Raw genomic sequence first — 17,674 nt, 5'->3', positions numbered from 1 at the left:
ACACTCGACGATCGACGACGGTGATCCCAAGCTCAAAAATCTTTAATCTTTTCTACTACTTCCTACTACTACTTGCTACAAGTCGTCCAAGTACCGCTCGACGCACTGGCACAGCTGTCGTAGGCGTCGAAAGCCTCGTGGGACCGTCTCGAGTCGGTCTAAAATCGCTCGCTCTTGGGCCTAATGCATACCGTTATGAGCACCAACGACAAGGTCGTCCGTCATACCTTTGTCAGACCCGTCACGTCCGTCAGCGCAAACGTCAGCGGCTCAAACAACACGTTGGGCGAGAGCCGCCAAGTGACGCCAAACCGGATTTTCCGGCGCTGTGACGTAAACCGCACCTGCAGCGTCTTGTCATTCACCGACACGGTATGGTCCGTCTCGAGAAAGAGAACTTCCTTGTGCACGCGGGCCGCGCGAAGCAGCGTCACTTCGGCCGTCTGCAGCAGCGTTGGCACATCGTCGTGCGACCGCAGCGTCAACTTTGCCGCCTTCTCCAGTGCTGTTGTGTCAAAGAGCACACGCTGGAGGTCGGTCCCAAGCACCTCGACGCTTGGCGACGAGTGAACTGCAAACGAAGCCGTCGGCACGGCCGCGCTCAGATCGACGTCCAAGGCGACATGCACGGTCGCGTTCCAGACCTTGCACTGCAGCGCCAAGGCCACCGCAACCGCCGAGACGGAGAGACACCGCCATTTCAACACGCCGGACGCAAGCTGGTACGTCTCTTGTGCGGCTTTGGTCGCATCCAGCTGCGTGGCGAGGGTCGCTTCCGACACATCCATCGACGCGTTGGCGTGACGCGCCTCGAGCGTCGCCGTCTGCGCCGCGTGCGTCGACAGCGTCTTGTGGAGACTGTCGACTTGCCGGCTCAGCGCATGCAGCCGTCCCGTGAGCTCGGCGCGGATCACGAGTTGCTCTTCAATCGTCTCGAGCTCGGCCCGCGTAGCCTTTTCATTCGCAAGCAGCCCGTCGACAATGTGCCCTTCTTGGTCTTCCTTGAGGCCAAGGGTCGCGGTGGCCGCGTCCAACGTTGCCTTGTCGCTGCTCGCCGACTGCAGCAGCGGGCGAAGACACGTCGTGCGCGCCTGCTCGAGCTTCGTGCGCCACTCGAGCCACCCGCCAAGCACAAGGTACGCCTTGAGCTCATAAAAGGTGGCGAGGCTTGACGGCAGCGGCCCATTATGGTACAAGGCCGCGAGGTGCGTCGGTACATGCATGCCGGACGCGGTCTCCATGACGGTGGCCAGCTCGTCAATAAAGGACGTGAGCTCGTCTTGCGCCGATGCAAGCGATGTTCGCACGTCGACTTCGTACGGCGACACGTGCTGCAGCGCCGTGACGGGGCCGCCGGCCATGATCGCATCGACTGAGGTATGGATGCGGGCGACATCGAGCTTGGCAAAGAGCGCCTCGAGTGTCACGGGTGGAACGTCGACCGGCACGACGCTGTCCGTATCGACCACGGCAAGATTGTCATCATCCTGCATGTCGACGTCGTCGAGGCTGCTGTTGAGTGAATCGTCGCTCAAGTCGAGCGCGGCGGGACGGGGCAGGTCCTCGAGCGGCAAGAGCGCGTGCTTGCTCGTCGTCTTCTTCTTCTTGCCCGACGACCCGAGCTTCTCAAAGCGCCCGCTGAGGTTGACGACCACCGACTGGCGCCGGCGCTGGTACTCGGCATTCTCATCTTCGTCTTCGTCGTCATCGTCGTCGTCCGAGCTCATGTCCATGCGGCTCAGATCCGACTCCTCCAGAATCGGTGCCAATGTCTCCATCGACGACGGAACAAACGACGACTCTTGCGAAAACAACGACGGGTCGCTCGCAAGTGGCCCGACGGGTCCGAGGTCCAGCGTCGGGTCTTGGCCGTCGTCCGTCATCGCCGGCGCCACATTCAAGAACGCCATCGACACATCGTCGTCGAGTGCACCCTCGGTCGACGACGAGGCGGTCAGTGGCATCGAGAGCGAGTTGTCGGCCAGCAAGTCGTCGAGGCCGTTAGTCGTCGGTGCGACGACAAGCGCCGGCGGCATCGTAAAGTATTCACCCGTGACATCAATGTCTTCGTCTTCGGACGACGAGTCGACAAAGGGCGTCGACTTGGGCGGCGTCGCGCCTACATCCATGGCACCAACTATGAGACATGTCGTCTCGAGGGCTACATACCGCGGGCTTTGGTGCGGTGAATCGGCTTCTTCGCACTTCCCGCGATGAACGCGTTCGAGTCGTCGGCCATGACGTTGACACCGAGAAGCGACTGGCGGCGCGACGGCGCCGGCATGTCCTTGGCGCTGAACGACGCCCGGCGCTTCCGACGCGCCTCGGTCAGGTTGTCGAGCGGACTCACGCCGACGACGGGGTGTGGGAGCTTGCGGCGCGGACTGCCCCGGCGCGGGCTCTGCATCGGGCCAAATGCATACGCGCTCGCGTGGTCGTCGTCGGCCAAGAGGTCGGCTTCGTCGAGGATGCTGCTGTTGACCGACGTCTCTTCGTCTTCTGCGTCTTCGTCCTTCTCGAGCGGGAACATGGCTTTGGCCGTGCGCTCGCACATGGGCGTCATGGCCGTCGACGGGTCCGACGCTCGAAACTCGGCGCCCGTCGGCGGGCCAAACGTGAGCGTCTTGGTCGGTGTCGTTGCGTTGTTAGTCGGCGGCTTGGGCTTTCGCGCGCTGAGACAGCTCTTGAGCGGTGTCTACACGGCCAAACGTAGTGAGATGTCGCAAAAACCCAGTATTAGTGTACGGCCAGCGTCCGCTTCATGGGCGGGGATGCAAATGCTGGTGCTGCCACCATGTCCTCGTCATCGTCTTGAGTCACGGGCGTCGGTCGACGGTGGGGTGCTAGCGTGAACCAATGTTCGCTACAGCGCCGTGCAGAAGTGCGATCGATCGTACCTGCGTCGTCCGTACGACTGGCATCGTCGAGCATGTTGACATCGTCGTCGTCCTCAATCTCCATACTCGGCGCTTCCGACTCGGCGATCGAGTACTCCATGTGCAGCGACATTTCCTGGAGACCACCCGCATCGTCGTCGTCGTCGTCGCTGCCAAGCTGCAAGAGCCCCGAGTACTCGGCCGGGTCCAGCGTCGCCCGGCGGTCATTGGCGTTGGCGGCGATGGGCGAGGCCTCGAGCAGCGACATGGCACCGGGTTCGAGCGTCTCGCGCCGGCTGGCGCTGCTTGCCGACGGCGCGGGCGAATCGACGCGCAACAAGCGCATGCTCTCGATTGGGTCCAAGGTCGCCCGCCTGTCGGCTGGAGACGACTCGACAATGTGCAGCATCTCGCGAGCGTCCATGGTCTCGCGCCGAGGACCGTGTCGCGGCGGCAGCATGGCGGCCACTTGCGTCGGGTCGAGCGTGTCCCGGCGGTCGCTGTGGTCAATGGCGCCCGAGGTCGCGTGGCGAGTGCTTCGCGGTGGCAGCATGGCGGCAACTTGGCTCGGGTCGAGCGTGTCTCGGCGCGTGTCGATAGAGAGAGTCGCATGGCGGTTGTCCACCGTCTTGCTTCGCGGTGGCAGCATGGCGGCGACCTCTGTCGGGTCCAGCGTGCTACGACGGTCGCTTGGGGCCATGTACTCGTGGGTTTCGTCGACCTTGTGTTCTTCGGTCTCGTCGTCGTTGGGCTTCTCGGGACTGAACTCGCGGATCACATGGGGTGGCAAATTGTCGTGCATCCCCGTGAGCATGTCAGCCTCGTCGACTTCGTTGGGCGCGCGCATCATGGACTCGAGGGCAAGAAAGCCGCGTGGCGACAGCGTCTCGCGCCGCCCTGGCAGGCGAAGCTCCTGCTGCGCGGTCGGCGAAATGGTCTCGCGCCGCGTCACCTTGGAAGGGCTCTGGCGTGGTGACGTGGACAAGGCAAAGGCGCCACCGCTGGCCGCGCTGATCTCGCGCTCAAACTCATTCGCGATCGAGTACCGCTTCTTGCTGCGCATCGTCGCCAGCGTCGCCGTCGTGGCGTCGCCGAGCCGCTGGCGCTTGGGCGCATGGCCATCTCGCCCATCCGCATCATCGTCCTTCGTCCTCTCTGTGCTCATGATGGTCCTTCGTCGTCTGTCGTCTACCTCGCGCGACGTCTCCATGCAGCCGGCCCGCGTCTTCGTGGACCTCCTGCCGCGCTTGCCGATGGCCTTGAAATTCAAAGTTTGAATTGCCGGTTCAGGCGTATCCGGACATTATCCGGCGCGGAGTTTGAATCGGCCGTGCCACCTGGTCGGAGGTGGTGGCCGCCAGCGCGACCTCGTGCCACCCACGCATCGGATGACGACGTGTAGGCCCATGGCGTGTCGGCGCTGACTCGTGCAGGCCAAGCAGCAGCTCGCGCGATGACGCCACTGCGATTTGCCCGGCGTGCGAGGCCCAAACTACGTTGGCACACCAGTTTCTCTCCACAGCCATCGATCGATGCAGCGCTACTACGCGACGGTGCAATGGCGATGGTCCTCCAACATGGGCGTCCATGCGTTGAACAGGTTGCACGCAGAAGGCCCACCGCACGCCGACCACATACCGCTTGTGTAGCTCGCCAGCAGCGTGTTGTATTGACTGGGCCCATGGCGCCACAGCTGCGACCTCGGGCCACACCGTCTCGAACAGGGCACGACGGACCCTTCGAGCATCGCTATTTCGTGTTGTACTTGTTGTTATCAGCGACCGAATGTAGTATCGTGCGACTGCTACAGACAGGCGAGCACCGCTTCAGCACCCACCTACATACATGCACGCGCAGTCCCACGGGCTCGACCATGACCTCGCTTGGATTCTCCTCCTGCATTGCTCCTGTCGAACGGGTTGTTGCGCGCTCGGCGGGAGGACGCTATCGTTCGCGCAGAAAGGCCAGGATTTGGCCGTTATTTGCGCCCTTTCGACCGAAAGATCGTTTTCACGGTGGATGGCGACGCCGGGTCTCGCCCCGATGCGCGACGACGTGGGCCTTCCGCTCGACACGACGCTCTTTGACGCGGCGAACCTCGTCGGTCTCGGCATCACGATCGCTGCGGCCGTCATCTCCAACTGCGGCGTCCAGCTGCAAAAGCTCGCGCACGCCTCCTCGGACGACACTGGCGCGTACTTTGGCCAGCGGCAATGGGTGCTTGGCCTCGCGCTTGTCGTGCTCGGCTCGGTTGGTGACTTTGAGGCACTGAGGTACGCTTATCTCGTGCATCATCGCTATATATTTGCTATGTAGCTTTGCCACGCAGTCGCTGGTCGCGACCGTCGGCGGCGGCACGACCGTCGTCACCAACGTCCTCTTCTCAACCTACTGGCATGGCGAGAGCTTGACGGTCCGCGACGCGTACGGCACGATCTGCATCCTCCTCGGCGTTGTGCTCATCGCGATCTCATCACCGCAAGACGAGCAGTACAACGTTGACCAAGTAGAGCATTTGGCCTCTTCTGCTGCATCGTCTCACCCATACATGTCGTAGCTCGTGCGCCGGTTCGAATCGCCGGTCGTGGTCGCCTATTTGGTGGCCCTCGGCGGTCTCATCGGCTACCTCCTCGTCCTCATCGAGTCGGAAGGGTCGACTGTCTCGACGACCCAGGTACGCTCCGACGCTCGCAGGTGGCAGAAGGATCGATCCCGATAGAACCGGGTGCTATGGACCGGCCGGAGTCAAAGCCGCCTTCGTCGCTTTCTTCGCTGCAGTGACGAGACGTGTTCCAATATTGAGCCGACGCTGTACGCGACGGTAGGCTCCATTGGATCGATCCAACATGTATCCAAATATGGATTCTGGATAGGTCTCGGGGATCATGGGCTCGATTTCGATGCTGCTGGGCAAGGTATTCTAACCATATTCTTTGATGTCTATTCTGCCAAGGACTATATAAACGATATGCATGTTATTAGTGCGCGTCCGAGATGGTCAAGACGAGTCTCGACGGCCCGTCCCAGTTTACGCACCCGACGACCTTTTGCTTCTTTGGCGGCATGCTCGGGACTGTCCTCCTCCAGATCCACTGGTTCAACCAAGCGCTCATGCGCGGCGACATTGCCGTCGTCTTTCCCATCTTTCAAGTGTTTTGGATCGCGGTACCATTTTTCTCACATTTTGACATTGCAATTCCTCAATTTTGCGAATTGATGATAGTTTGGTGTCGTCGGCGGCATGGTGTTTTATAACGATTTGTCGCGGCTCGAGTTTTTCCAGAGCATTTCGTTTTTACTTGCGTTTGCTTGTACACAATATTGTCTATTGTATATTGTACAATATTGTCTTCTGTAGGTATTCTCGTCGGTGTCTATTACCTTGCCCAGCACGAACCTCAAAAACCTCTTCTCTCCAAAGTACACATTTTCGTCAGTTCCTCAACTGGGGCGTGTTGATCGCAGCTTGTAGACGCCGCTGCTCGACCACGAGGGTGACGTCGCCTCCGTCGACAGCAGCTTTTACCTCGAGCAAGCGACCCAAGTCCTTTTGGAGCCCACGCCGCGTCGAGACCAGGTACCCACGCTGGTCGGTCCTACAACCGTCGACCCTGACGTAGGACGGCCATCGGGACACGCCCGAGATGCTCAACGACCTCCGACGACCGTACCGTCCGCCGGCCTTGCTGCGATCGCTCTAGTTGCATCCGAAAAATCTATATAGGATACCATCTCTGTCATAATCTCTGAATCGACTCGAAGAACCAGAATCGAGATCAGAAACCAGAAGTCTAGTCGTCCCAGCCGTCGTCGCTGTCGACGTCGGTCGCCGTCTGCGTCGCGTTTGCATGCAGCGACGGCTGGTACGCGAGCGAGTGGAGGCGTTCGAATCGAGCGTCCCGGTCTCTCTTCTCCTGCAGCTCGCGCTCTTTCTGTGCCTGGAAGCTGACCACTTTGGGTACGACGGCGGCCTCGGGCGGCTTCTCGCTGAGCTTGAGCATACCTACGTGCACGCGGTTGTCAGGACAAGGACGCGTCCTTTGCGCACGGACCCGGCGGCTGCAACGACGTGTAGTTGGGCGGCGCAGAAGCACCGAGGAACCAGTCGGCGGCCGAGACACTGGCGTCGTTGGATGGCACGGGGCCGTACACGTCGTCTTGAAAATACGTCTTGAGCTTCTCGGCGCGGGGCAAGACGAACGCAGCAGGTTCGATCGTCGCGCCCGACGTCAGCAAGAGCATCCGAGACACTTCGACGTCCTACGACGATGCTACTGCGCTGTTTTCAAAACAAAACGATGAGGAAACCTCGATGTTGCAGTGCTGCTTGGGCAAGAAGGCCGCCGCTGAAATCGTTGGTCCGTTGAACGAGTAGATCGAGCACGGCAAGAGCGCGGGTTGCACCTACACCGCAAAATTCAACGAAAAAGATGGCGATACCCGGGTTCGAACCGTGTCTATCTCGTAGCACAAGACCGTGCGGTCGCCACGCCCGACAAGGTACATGACGTTCGAGCTGCTATCGTACAGCGGCAACAGCGCACTCCCCGACGTATCACTAGACACACGTCTCAATCGACACCTGAATCTAGAATCTAGAATCTGGATTCTGGTCGTACATGGTGGTGGTCACAACCGGATCCAAGAGGTTGCGTGCGTCGTAGAGACAAATCTGGCGCTCACTCCGCGCGCTAAACCCGACCTAGACGCGCATCGAGGACGCGCCGTCGTCCTCAAAAAGGTACCGTAAACAGCAGCGACGACGCTTGCTGCGTGCACCACGTCACGCGCTGGGCCTTGCTACCCGCATGGGCACAGGCCATGCCGACGGTTTGGTTGAGCCGCGGGTCGATGACGCGGAGAACCTACGATCGACGACATGAGGAAACGCACCGCGGGTTTCACGCACCTTGTCGCGCGTGATCGTCGCAAAGAGGGACCCATCCGCATTGAACGACACATTAAAGGGCGATTCGTCAAATTTGTCGATGATTTGGCGGGTAACACCCGTTTCCACGTCCCAGAGCCGGACGGTTGCGTCGAGTGCGCCGGACGCCAGCACATTTGCCGCTGTCGGGTGAAAGCTCAAGCAGCGCACGCCCTTGGTATGGCCCAAGAGTGTCGCCACGCACGCATCGCTGGTCGTATCCCATAGCTATAGAATAGCACCATAGCTATAGCTAAAATCTTTTGACAATATGACGACGTACATTGATCGTGACATCGTCCGACGCCGACGCGAGGACATTTGATGCGAACGGAGCAAACGCGAGGTCGGTCACGGACGCCTTGTGCTGCTGCAGCACGCGGGGCGCCGTCACCTACATCCATACGATGCAACCATATACAAAAGAAAATGACGGCATCCATACCTTGCCCTTTTGGTCCAAGGGATGGACGTGGATGGGACCGCCCGTGCCGGGCGCCGACGCTGCCCACACGACCCCGTTGGTCGCAAGCGCGTTGCCGTCGCCAGCAACATTCAAAAACGACTCGGACCGCGCGTCCGGACGCCCCGTCAAGTACTTGAGCTAGCAAAACTCCCAAAATGGTCGGTATCGAAGTGGCGTGACTACCTTGTGGCCTTGGAGTGCGCCGAGACGCTTGGCTTTCTCCGAGAGCTCGGTCGTCGTCGACGGTGGCGGCGCCGGCGTTGACAAAATCACCGTGTCGGGCACCGCGCCCCACCCGCTCGCCGACTTCCATGCCGACGCAGCCGGTGGTGGTGCGGGCGCCGATGCCGTCACGGGCGGTGCCCACTGCGTCGGCCCTGCGACTGGTGTCGGTGTCGGTGCAACGGGTACCTTGGTCGTCACTGCCGGTGTCGTCTCGGTAGCCGGCGGTAGCGCAGCAGGTGCTGATGGCACCACCGCGCGTGGCAGCTCCTCGGTGCGCGTCGAGGTGCCTGGCTGAAGTTGACGCGTGGGCATCGTGTCCCAGCCCGACGGAGCTGTCGATACCGACGCTGTCAGTGCCGGTGCGGAGCTGGCTGCAGCCGGTGGTACCCAGTTGCCCGTGCTCCAGCCGGATACAGCGCTATTCGTCGTCGTCGCCGTCGTTGGTCTCGACACGAGTGACGCCGATGTCGGCCGCACGGGCTCCAAGACTGGCGGTGCCGATGCGCCGTCGCGCCACTGCGGTGCCAAGAGCGCTGGTGTTGCCCCGCGCGTGTTTGGGTACAGGTCGGCCTACACCATTATGTCTTTAGTCTCTCCAGTTTAGTTTTCGCTTTTGAAATTTGGAGAAAAATGTCATTTGGTCCCTACCTGAAACACAGCGGCAGCTTCCTTGCGTGGCACTGTGTACGAGATCGGTTCGATCGTACCGGCGCCGACGCTGAGCACCCGAGCGACTTCGCACTCACGCGTGTCGCACGCTTGCTTGGGCAGCCGCGTGAGGCCCCACGTCGAGGTGGCGACCGCGGTCGTCTGCAGCGGCGCAAAGATCGGGGCCTTTTGCTGGATCTCGTACGCCTTGACACTGCGGTCGCCCTAACCCTTGGTTTAGCCAAAGTAGTGTGGTCCATATTGTCATAGAAACGGCGTACTCGGCCGCCGAGGAAGAGCAGCTTCGTATCGGGGTCCACCAGCGGCAGCAAGACACCGGTGCTCGTGTCGACGCGCTCGCGCCCCATCGGTCTCGTCATCGACCGCAAGTCCCACAGGAAAAGCTCACGTTCCTGGAGCTTGCTAAACCCGGCCGTGACGCAGTACATGTCATAGGCAAACGCAATGCTGGCGGCCTTGCGGCCTTGATGCATCGGCGCAGAGAGCGCTTCGGTCGCCGTCCGAGGATCCCAGCCACGTACGACATTGTCCTGGCAGACGGACAGCACGAGACTACGCATATGGTGAGGAAATGCAAGGCGAGGCGCATATACGCATGTCTACCTCCCGTCGTCGTTCCATGTTGCCCCCGTGATGGTATTGGGATGGACGCCGATGGCCGTCGATGTCGACGTGTCGAGGTACACGAGGTGCAGCCCCGTCGACGTGGCGACGTGAAGAACGTCGTTTGCCGACGGGTGAAAGGCTACCGAGAGGATCTTCTCATTGAAGCTCTCGCTGGTCCATGCGCAGGTATCGTCGGCGAGATGCCAGAGCTACATGATAAGCATGAGCGGACGAGCGTCATCGTCGAGTACCTTGAGGAGACCTTCGTCGCCGCCAGAGGCCAAGAGAGACGTCTGGAAGGGCGAGAAGGCGATAGCGTTGACGCGTTGCGTGTGGCCGCGCAGGAGCCGCACCTACAACGAGATGCCAGGGCAAGGACGACGCGGATGGCCGTACCGGCGCCGACTGCGCGTTGGCCTTGCCGACATGGCCCAGTTCCTTGACCTCGATGACCGCGCCGGCTACGCGAGGCCATGAGAGGCCATGGTTCACGATGGCTCTACCGTTGTACTGGGACGCGAACGCGAGCGTCGACGTCGACGCCGTCAGCGGGTACAGGTCGAGGCGGCCTGCGTCCAGCTGCAGCTCCTCGTACCACTCGGCGCGCGGGGCCGTCGCCCCAAGGAGGTTGCGGTACTTGCTACATGGCCGCCAGGAGCATCATCATCATCATCCTGCTGCGATCTTGGCCGCTGGATTCGCATCTTACCTTGCTTTGAACATGCCAAAATGGCCCATCTGCTTGCGGCTAGTGACGATATCCTAATTAGGACGAGCTTCGTTTCGGCAATGTCCGCGTTCTAGCTAACATCGGCATATGCCGATCTATAGCATGGTTGTCGTGGCATTTTCAATTTAAAATCGGCATCACTGCCGCCATCACCACTGCCCGCCACGACATTGGACCGTTCGTAGCGACGAGGATCGCACCGTAAACGCCCGTGCCCATAGAGAACGATTGGCGCGATCGTCTAGTAATATGTAGGGCGGCACGCGGCGCCGCGGCGATACCAGTAGCGCGGTCGACGTGGTAACCTCTTACATTCGGCACATGCCACATCCATGAGGCCCACGGTTTGTGAGCCAATGAGCTGCCATTCGAGATCTGCAACCAAGTGGGAGCATCATGGCCGAGGAAGACCCCGTCGTGTGCGAGATCCCAGTGCATCTCGCCGACTTCCTGCGTGGCAACCTGTATGGCCATGGCCTCACCTTCCAGCCTCGCGGCTCATGCGCATGGCTAGGCATGTGTTCCAGTACCCGCTGCGCCCGGTGTACCGTGGCATGCTCACGCGACCAGCGAGCGCCAAGTACAAGCCCGAGAACGCCATGGTCACGCTCGAATACCCGGTCAACACCGAGACCAACTACAACGCGGAAGACCACACGCCGCTGCCGCCCATGCTACCGCTCACCTCGAATGTCGTGACGCCAGTCTCCAACTACGCCGCCGGCGTCTTCCGGAAGGGCCAGCTCCACTTGACGCCGGTCTCGAGCATCATGCAGCTGCGCCCGTCGTTGCAGCACCTCGACGAGTCGGACGACGAGGCCTCCGACGACGACATGGCCGATATCGAGACCGAGAAGAAGGCTGCAGACGCGACGCCGGACGTCAAGGAGGTCCAGGTGCAATTCAAAAAGCGGCAGTCGGAACGCGCGCTTGCGGCCATGCAGAGCTCGTACGCATACAAGCGGGGTCTTATCCAGAGCGAGAAGTGGATCCCGCTCCGCGTCGTCTCGGAAGACGAAGACAAGGACGAGTTCGAACAGCTTTTCAGCGAGACCGAGGCGCCCGTCGAGTTTGATGTGACGCCGGCCGCGTACCTTCGCGCGCTCAGCTACCGCAACGGCGATGAGATGAGCACACTAACGCTGGCCTCGGACGACGTCGACATGGTCGGCAACGACGACTTGGACAAGAAGGTCCTCGATATCCTCACGACCGGTATCTACTCTTTCTCCGATAGGATTGTTTGGATTTTTTTGGATATTGACTTGGATTTTAGACAAGGTGCTACACTTCAAGGAGCTTCGGTCGCTGCTCCCGGTGAATGTAACCACGGACGAGCTCCGCGCGTGCGTCGACCGCGTCGCGACCGTCGTCCGCGGCTGCCTCCTGCCCAAGAGCACGCTCCTCAAGACGCACGTCGCGTACCGGTCGTTGCTGGCCGACGAGGTACCCACTCGACGCGCTCGTGCTGCCACGTCATTTTGGATCCTAGTTTGAAAAATCCGCGTCCATCTCGCGCAGTGAGTTTATCGAGGCGCATGGCGTGCCCGCCGACATTGCCAAGTCGCTCTTGCAAGGTTTGTCCTCTTCATTTTTCATGTTCATGTTCATTTTCAGCTTCATTTTTATTTTCATGTTCATTTTCAGCTTCATTTTCCAATTCTCTTTTCCTCTTCCTCGTCTTAAATGCTCATGCGGGTCGTAGAGTACGCGGTCCTGAACCCGGCGACGCGGCTCTGGCAGCTCAAGCGGGCCGACGACAACGAGCAAAAGTGGCAATAATCTCGCTATCCAAATTGGGCATCCAATAATGTACTCTGTACTACTATTATCCAGTGTATTCCTTCGCTGATCCCGTGTCCTTCGGTCACCCATCCCGTGTCCTTATCTCGGATCGATCCAGTGCTCAATATACGGATATCATCCTCTGCAAGTATTAATACCCGCGTCCTCGCGTATCCATGGCTGCGTCCTCGACCTCGCTGCCAAAATACTATCCAGTGTAGCTATCCAGTGTCATCCGTGGGTGTCACAATAACTACCGGAATGATCCTGTGCACACCAATAAACCCAGTTACCCAGAATCAACCCGATCGTATCCTGTTCCCAGCCCTCATCGATTTTAAACTATCCAACCCAAGAGTTGATCCTGGGGCACGGGACAGAGTGTGCACAATATGTCATCGATTGACACCACGTACTACGCGTATCCTCGTACTACTCTAGTACGAGCGTATATATATAAAAATGCGCTTAGACCGCCGTCGCAAACGCGCCTTCGGTCGGTGCGTCCGGCAGGACGGGGCCGGGCACCGCGTCGCTGTGGCTGCTGCTCGTCGAGCTCGCCGTCTCGGGCGACGACGCCGCCGACGACGTCGTCTTTGGTCGGTCCTTGTCTGCAAACTCCGTGTCGGCACTCGTCGTGTGGGGCGCTGTGCCTGGCGTGTTGGTGTTGCGCGTCAGATCGATAAACCCTGGACTCTATCCAACGCGTCGGATCGATCCATGGATAGCGGTACCGTACCTGCGAGTTGACTTCGTAGTAGGATTTCTTGGCCGCGCAGCAGACGCCTTGGCTGAGGTAGCGCAGCCCTTCCCAGAGCGAATATGAGGTTGGTGGCAGCGGCGCCGACGCGATGCTGTCCTTGCTGATGGCCGCCGCCTTCTCTTCGGGCATGTTGAGCATGTCCGTGAGGTCCTTGGCGCTCTTCGTGCCCGAGTGGGCTGCAATCTCGTACTTGTCGCTGAGCATGCGGAAGAGCTCGACCTCGCGCCCGTGCCAGCCGTCAATGACCGCTTGGATCGTGCACTGGTCGAGCTTGGCCGGGTTGTACGTCGAGTAGAATAGCACGAGCGCATCGCGCGTCTCGAGCGACGCATCGTAGTGACCTAGGTAGCACTCTGCATGAGGCTTCAAGCGGCGTAATTTGGCACGTACTGCGATCGTTGGGGTTGCTCAGCACCGCGTAGGCCGCCGGCACACCGTCCCAGCGCTCTTCGGCTTCCTTGGACGGGTTGCGATCCGGGTGGAACTTGAGCGCGAGCTTGCGGTACGCAGCGCGGATCTCGGCGTGCGTCGCCGACCGCGGGATGCCCAGCGCCGCATAGTGGTCCTTGTAGCGCACGGTCTCGGGCGTGAGGTGCGAGGCCTGCTGCTGGTACCGCTTCATGTACTCGCGGTGCATGTCCATCTTCTCCCGTTCGTTGGCCATGCTTGTCGTCGTCGTCGTCGTCTTGCTGCTGCTTCGTCGAGTGGCTCGGCAGAGAAACTATGTTGCGCGAGTGAGGACGACGAGTGCCTATAATTAGAGAATTAGGACTTTTGGTGCCGAAAAGAAGCGATGGCACATCCGGTCCGGATCTTTGTCCCAGTTTGTCCCGGATCCAGCAATTACGAAAAGGATTTGACCGCGAATAAGAAAAAAGGGACACAATAATGTGGCAAGATCGTCGCGACACGCTCCACCTAAACCCCTCGGTCGCTCGTACAGATAAGCAAGCAGCCGCCAGAGGCAGCCCGCGACGATGCTGCACTCGTTGCTTTGAGAGATGAGATCCGAATCCTATGAATTCTGTATCCAGTATCGAGGTGGTCAGCACACGCCAACGACGACGCGATATCAACATACACTGCATCCTGCGTTCGATAACGATACACGGCTTCTCTGTGCCTGTCTGGTGGTCAATGGCGCGTCGTGTGCACCCTTCTTTGTTGTAGGAATGGCGTGCTTGGAGGTTGGAGGAGTTGTACCGTGCATGGGTATTGTGGTAATGTGGATCAGCCGATGGCTGCTCGCCGAAATACGCATTCTGGTCTCGCGCTTGGTGTATCAAAAGCTGTTCTGAAATCTGGTTTCGATCCTTTTTGGTTTTGCGGGTGTTTGGCGTCCGACTCGTATACTGGCGCGTGCTCTGCAGAAGCTGGTCGTCTTTGCACCAGGAGCGTACAGGTAGGTATAGCCTCTCAGCACTCGTCCAGAGCAACTCGTAGCTCGCCTTGTATGGTGCCCTCGAAACATCCGAGGATTCCGTGGTCATCAATTGCGTGACGTTCAACGAACGTGGCCGTTGCAAGCTGGGCGAAACCTCGTGGAATTCGGTTTTCCACCACCGCCGACCAGGCCGCGCTGGATGGCGGGATATGATTGGACAAAAAGATGGACGAATCCGAGGCGTCCGAGTTGGCATGTCGCAACGCCCCAAGCTTGGTGCTCCAGGCAGACCTCGGCAGCAGTAGCCGCGATGTCCGCGTCTTTGGCCTCCTCGGTGCTAGTGCGCATGGGACTGGGCAGCGACGTAATGGTTGCATAGATGTGCATAGATCGTGCGGTGCCCATGCTCAGTTTATACACGCGGGAGCTCGCCACCACTACTGCACGAACTTCTCATGCAGTCTGCACGATCATATTGTGTGCACTGACAGTCGTGAAACTCTCGGAGCGAGCGGATCCGTGTCGCCGAAATGGCGGTTTCAAAGTAGACACTCGTAGGTTCGTGCTTTGGGGGTAGGGTCGTCGTCGGGAAGTGACGTGACCCGACCAAGATAAATTGATCGTGCGAGGGTGAGACGACGAGCTTCAACTTGAAGCGACGGTGGTCGCTACGCCATTACTACTGTAATCAAATCTGTGGGCGAGGGCATTACACAACGTTTAGGTATGTGTCGCCTCTGCAACGCCGACGCTCGATGGCACTATCCGTCGCATCCTACAGCGCGTCCGCGACCTGACCCGTTTGAATCGCAACTCTTCGAGATGTATAAGGACTACACCGTACCGTCAAAAGTTCTGCTGCCAGCGTTTGTTCGTCCAGTGGCCGCTCAGAGCTCTCGTAATGCGTGTGTCGGCAGCAGTAACGCGCGAGCCCACCACGATCGCATTTACCTCAGAGGGCCCTTCGCTCTTTTTGACGCCACTTTTATCGCCCCCACCTGTTGTCTTTACTACACATAGTGGCAACGCGAACACTGCACGTTTCAACGACGCCGTAGCTCGTTCGTGTTACATGAGGCAGCACAACGAGGACGACGAGGACGAGTCGTCGACGCTCGCAGGTGCAGGCATCGGTGTCTCGTGCGCTGGCGGTGTCGGCGTCGACGTTGGGGCAGCGCGGACAGGCGCAGCCTTGGCCGCCGAAGCCTGCATCTGCATCGCAGCGATCGTCGCATCGAGCGATGGCGCGTCGGTGTCGCGTTGCTTGGCAAGCGCATTCACAACGCTCTCGGGAATACCATGTTTCTTGGCTTCTTGCTTGGACTGCTGCAACAAGATGGCGTTGCGGACCGGATCGTCGTTCTTGAACGGGACTACAAGGCAAGTCGGCAAGAGGAAGCGAGAGATGGAGCGTACCAAAGGCTGGCGGCGCCTCGTGCACCGAGACCGTCGTTTCAAAGTCCGAGGGCTTGTCCCAGCGGTCTTCGCCGGTCTCGTTGTTGTGGTAGTACGTCTTGCCTCGGCGCGAGGTCAGCGCGACCCACCGGTGCTGGATGGTCGGCTTGGCGGGCGCCGCGCTCGCCGCCGCCGCAAAGAGCGTCGTTGGCAACGGCGCGTGGCACACGGTGCAGGCCGGCGCCTCGCCCATCGCAAGGTCCTGCTTCGGGATGTTGACGTGGCAAGCGGGGCACTTGACGAAGCGGTCGCTGATGCTGGCCATGTCAAATCAAAAATGGAACTATCCGGTATCCGGATACGGCGGAAGGCAAACAAATTGGATTTTGTCCTTAGCTCCTTGCGAGCCTCTGCTGCTGACAGTCTTGCGCGAGCGTGGAGCTGGTGATACCAAAAAACGATCCGAACGATCCTGGATCGACCATAGGAATATGGATACATCAGGCGACTATCCAAGTCGGTGGAGTCGAGGGCTGGGATCCTTCACCGGTTGGTCGGATGTGCCGCACCAGATCCAGCGACGCAAAGCCAACTCGACAACAACATCACGTTGATGTACCAGCAGCAGTCGACGCAGGAATCATGCATTCTCAACCTGTATCGGCCAATATACCAATAGCAGCTTGGACTGTAGTCTTGTACTGCTAGCCATGTTAGCCTTTCTACTAGCCAAGAGCTTTAGCCAAGGTGAGCCAAGCGAGTCTACCTCCGAGTTAACCGTGCAATCTAGGGGCATGTCGTCTTCGTGGCGTTAGAGCTTGACAAGTAAATCATGCGTCGTCGAGGACCAAGCAGGCAGCTGCAGTTTTGCTGCCAATTTTTGTCCCATGATCGTATCCGGATGACTCTCCGGATGTCAAGAGCAAGCACGGCGTTGTGTCAACACACAAAGAAGCGTCACGTCGACCAGCATGATGCAAGCCCTTCGCGTCGCGGGCGGCCGCAGCCGCCCAGTTCTCCGGCGCCAGCTCAAGGCGCGCGCGTACATTGCACCGACCAACCTCTACCAGCAGCCCACGCGCGTGCGCATGCAGGCGCCGCCGCAGCGCGCGATCGAACTCGCCGCGTACGTCTCGCCGCACCTGTCCCGACGGTGCTAACGCCGCCACATAGGCCTGCGCCCGATATGTCCATGTACTGGAAGGCCGGCCAAGGCCTCTTGTCGCTCGGCCTCGTCGTGGCTGCGAGCTCGGACGATGCGCAGTGCGCCAGCAACGACGACAAGGCTGCCGGCGACGCCTTGGCCAAGCTCCAGACGTTCTTGACCGACCTGACGAAGACCGTGCCGACGTCGCCCGAGGACCTCCAGGCGCGTGTGAATGACTTCCTCGCGTCCGGCCAGGGCGGTCAGATCTCATGGGGCTTTATGATGGGCGCGTGCTCCGGATTTGCGCTCAAGAAGGTCTCCAAGGTCGGTGCCGTCATGCTCGGGTGCGCCTTTATGGCCATGCAATGCGCGAGCTACTACGGGTACCTCGATGTCAACTACAAGAAGCTCGAGCGCGACATCACCGATATGCTCGACATCAACAAGGTCGACTCCACGCCTCCTCGACTGCCATCCTCTCATGCGCAACCAACATGTAGGATGGCAAATTTGACTCCAAGGACGTCCAAGTCATGTACAAGAAGATGATGGACGTTCTCGAATTCAGCCTTCCCGCGGGCTCGGGCTACGCGGCGGGCTTCCTCGTCGGGTTCCGCTCCGGCTAACGCAGCTTTACTTACGTTGCGTGGCAGCCCTAACCACGAATATACGTGTTGTCCTTGGCGCGTGATCTGTACATG

General features: G+C 59.7%; 7 protein-coding genes across 7 annotated transcripts; 3 read left to right on the top strand and 4 right to left on the bottom strand.

Moving 5' to 3' along the window:
- Positions 1 to 12: 12 nt before the first annotated feature.
- Positions 13 to 4,135, bottom strand: SDRG_12513 (hypothetical protein). Its single transcript, XM_008618585.1, has 5 exons — positions 2,898 to 4,135; positions 2,746 to 2,843; positions 2,170 to 2,695; positions 228 to 2,119; positions 13 to 180 (listed from the first exon to the last, which is right to left on the bottom strand). The coding sequence occupies exons 1-5, from the start codon at positions 4,084 to 4,086 to the stop codon at positions 76 to 78; spliced, it is 3,810 nt and encodes a 1,269-aa protein (XP_008616807.1). The 5' UTR covers positions 4,087 to 4,135; the 3' UTR covers positions 13 to 75.
- Positions 4,136 to 4,809: 674 nt separating this feature from the next.
- On the top strand, positions 4,810 to 6,662 carry SDRG_12512 (hypothetical protein). The gene is made up of 10 exons (XM_008618584.1): positions 4,810 to 5,149; positions 5,193 to 5,382; positions 5,434 to 5,550; positions 5,596 to 5,697; positions 5,750 to 5,791; positions 5,859 to 6,041; positions 6,100 to 6,187; positions 6,235 to 6,296; positions 6,349 to 6,453; positions 6,497 to 6,662. Exons 1-10 carry the CDS (start codon positions 4,896 to 4,898, stop codon positions 6,575 to 6,577), a joined length of 1,224 nt encoding a protein of 407 aa, XP_008616806.1. The 5' UTR covers positions 4,810 to 4,895; the 3' UTR covers positions 6,578 to 6,662.
- Positions 6,663 to 6,667: 5 nt separating this feature from the next.
- SDRG_12511 (hypothetical protein) lies at positions 6,668 to 10,507 on the bottom strand (the record flags this gene model as incomplete). Its single annotated transcript, XM_008618583.1, has 17 exons — positions 6,668 to 6,879; positions 6,929 to 7,136; positions 7,185 to 7,280; positions 7,329 to 7,434; positions 7,496 to 7,578; positions 7,622 to 7,741; positions 7,786 to 8,031; positions 8,087 to 8,197; positions 8,249 to 8,407; positions 8,453 to 9,064; positions 9,143 to 9,367; positions 9,424 to 9,715; positions 9,767 to 9,978; positions 10,021 to 10,122; positions 10,166 to 10,230; positions 10,273 to 10,409; positions 10,479 to 10,507. 17 exons carry the CDS (start codon positions 10,505 to 10,507, stop codon positions 6,668 to 6,670), a joined length of 3,015 nt encoding a protein of 1,004 aa, XP_008616805.1.
- A 367-nt stretch (positions 10,508 to 10,874) lies between these two features.
- SDRG_12510 (hypothetical protein) lies at positions 10,875 to 12,351 on the top strand. Its single transcript, XM_008618582.1, has 5 exons — positions 10,875 to 10,963; positions 11,014 to 11,714; positions 11,776 to 11,945; positions 11,992 to 12,076; positions 12,205 to 12,351. Exons 1-5 carry the CDS (start codon positions 10,896 to 10,898, stop codon positions 12,279 to 12,281), a joined length of 1,101 nt encoding a protein of 366 aa, XP_008616804.1. The 5' UTR covers positions 10,875 to 10,895; the 3' UTR covers positions 12,282 to 12,351.
- Positions 12,352 to 12,666: 315 nt separating this feature from the next.
- Positions 12,667 to 13,800, bottom strand: SDRG_12509 (hypothetical protein). The gene is made up of 3 exons (XM_008618581.1): positions 13,438 to 13,800; positions 13,024 to 13,388; positions 12,667 to 12,980 (listed from the first exon to the last, which is right to left on the bottom strand). The coding sequence occupies exons 1-3, from the start codon at positions 13,709 to 13,711 to the stop codon at positions 12,753 to 12,755; spliced, it is 867 nt and encodes a 288-aa protein (XP_008616803.1). The 5' UTR covers positions 13,712 to 13,800; the 3' UTR covers positions 12,667 to 12,752.
- A 1,666-nt stretch (positions 13,801 to 15,466) lies between these two features.
- Positions 15,467 to 16,734, bottom strand: SDRG_12508 (hypothetical protein). Its single transcript, XM_008618580.1, has 3 exons — positions 16,593 to 16,734; positions 15,848 to 16,548; positions 15,467 to 15,804 (listed from the first exon to the last, which is right to left on the bottom strand). Exons 2-3 carry the CDS (start codon positions 16,149 to 16,151, stop codon positions 15,500 to 15,502), a joined length of 609 nt encoding a protein of 202 aa, XP_008616802.1. The 5' UTR covers positions 16,152 to 16,548; positions 16,593 to 16,734; the 3' UTR covers positions 15,467 to 15,499.
- Positions 16,735 to 16,762: 28 nt separating this feature from the next.
- SDRG_12507 (hypothetical protein) lies at positions 16,763 to 17,674 on the top strand. The gene is made up of 3 exons (XM_008618579.1): positions 16,763 to 16,952; positions 17,000 to 17,420; positions 17,474 to 17,674. Exons 1-3 carry the CDS (start codon positions 16,798 to 16,800, stop codon positions 17,597 to 17,599), a joined length of 702 nt encoding a protein of 233 aa, XP_008616801.1. The 5' UTR covers positions 16,763 to 16,797; the 3' UTR covers positions 17,600 to 17,674.

Source organism: Saprolegnia diclina, assembly GCF_000281045.1.
Source record: "Saprolegnia diclina VS20 unplaced genomic scaffold supercont1.50, whole genome shotgun sequence".
Taxonomy (NCBI): domain Eukaryota; phylum Oomycota; class Saprolegniomycetes; order Saprolegniales; family Saprolegniaceae; genus Saprolegnia; species Saprolegnia diclina.
This window is presented reverse-complemented; position numbering and strand designations above follow the sequence as displayed.

Bases quoted from the DNA above. Each gene is read 5' to 3' on its own strand.
- SDRG_12508 (XM_008618580.1), bottom strand. From the start codon at position 16,151: ATGGCCAGCATCAGCGACCGCTTCGTCAAGTGCCCCGCTTGCCACGTC. The intron at 15,805-15,847 runs GTACGCTCCATC...CTTGCCTTGTAG, and splicing joins CGAGGCGCCGCCAGCCTTTG to TCCCGTTCAAGAACGACGAT.
- SDRG_12507 (XM_008618579.1), top strand. From the start codon at position 16,798: ATGATGCAAGCCCTTCGCGTCGCGGGCGGCCGCAGCCGCCCAGTTCTC. The intron at 16,953-16,999 runs GTACGTCTCGCC...GCCGCCACATAG, and splicing joins CGCGCGATCGAACTCGCCGC to GCCTGCGCCCGATATGTCCA. The intron at 17,421-17,473 runs GTCGACTCCACG...ACCAACATGTAG, and splicing joins ATATGCTCGACATCAACAAG to GATGGCAAATTTGACTCCAA.
- SDRG_12510 (XM_008618582.1), top strand. From the start codon at position 10,896: ATGGCCGAGGAAGACCCCGTCGTGTGCGAGATCCCAGTGCATCTCGCC. The intron at 10,964-11,013 runs GTATGGCCATGG...GCGCATGGCTAG, and splicing joins GACTTCCTGCGTGGCAACCT to GCATGTGTTCCAGTACCCGC. The intron at 12,077-12,204 runs GTTTGTCCTCTT...TGCGGGTCGTAG, and splicing joins TGCCAAGTCGCTCTTGCAAG to AGTACGCGGTCCTGAACCCG.
- SDRG_12513 (XM_008618585.1), bottom strand. From the start codon at position 4,086: ATGGAGACGTCGCGCGAGGTAGACGACAGACGACGAAGGACCATCATG. The intron at 2,844-2,897 runs GTACGATCGATC...GGTTCACGCTAG, and splicing joins CAGTCGTACGGACGACGCAG to CACCCCACCGTCGACCGACG. The intron at 2,696-2,745 runs GTACACTAATAC...TTGGCCGTGTAG, and splicing joins CCATGAAGCGGACGCTGGCC to ACACCGCTCAAGAGCTGTCT.
- SDRG_12509 (XM_008618581.1), bottom strand. From the start codon at position 13,711: ATGGCCAACGAACGGGAGAAGATGGACATGCACCGCGAGTACATGAAG. The intron at 13,389-13,437 runs GTACGTGCCAAA...AGTGCTACCTAG, and splicing joins GAGCAACCCCAACGATCGCA to GTCACTACGATGCGTCGCTC. The intron at 12,981-13,023 runs GTACGGTACCGC...CGCGTTGGATAG, and splicing joins ACTACGAAGTCAACTCGCAG to AGTCCAGGGTTTATCGATCT.
- SDRG_12512 (XM_008618584.1), top strand. From the start codon at position 4,896: ATGGCGACGCCGGGTCTCGCCCCGATGCGCGACGACGTGGGCCTTCCG. The intron at 6,042-6,099 runs GTACCATTTTTC...AATTGATGATAG, and splicing joins TTCAAGTGTTTTGGATCGCG to TTTGGTGTCGTCGGCGGCAT. The intron at 6,297-6,348 runs GTACACATTTTC...CGCAGCTTGTAG, and splicing joins AAAAACCTCTTCTCTCCAAA to ACGCCGCTGCTCGACCACGA.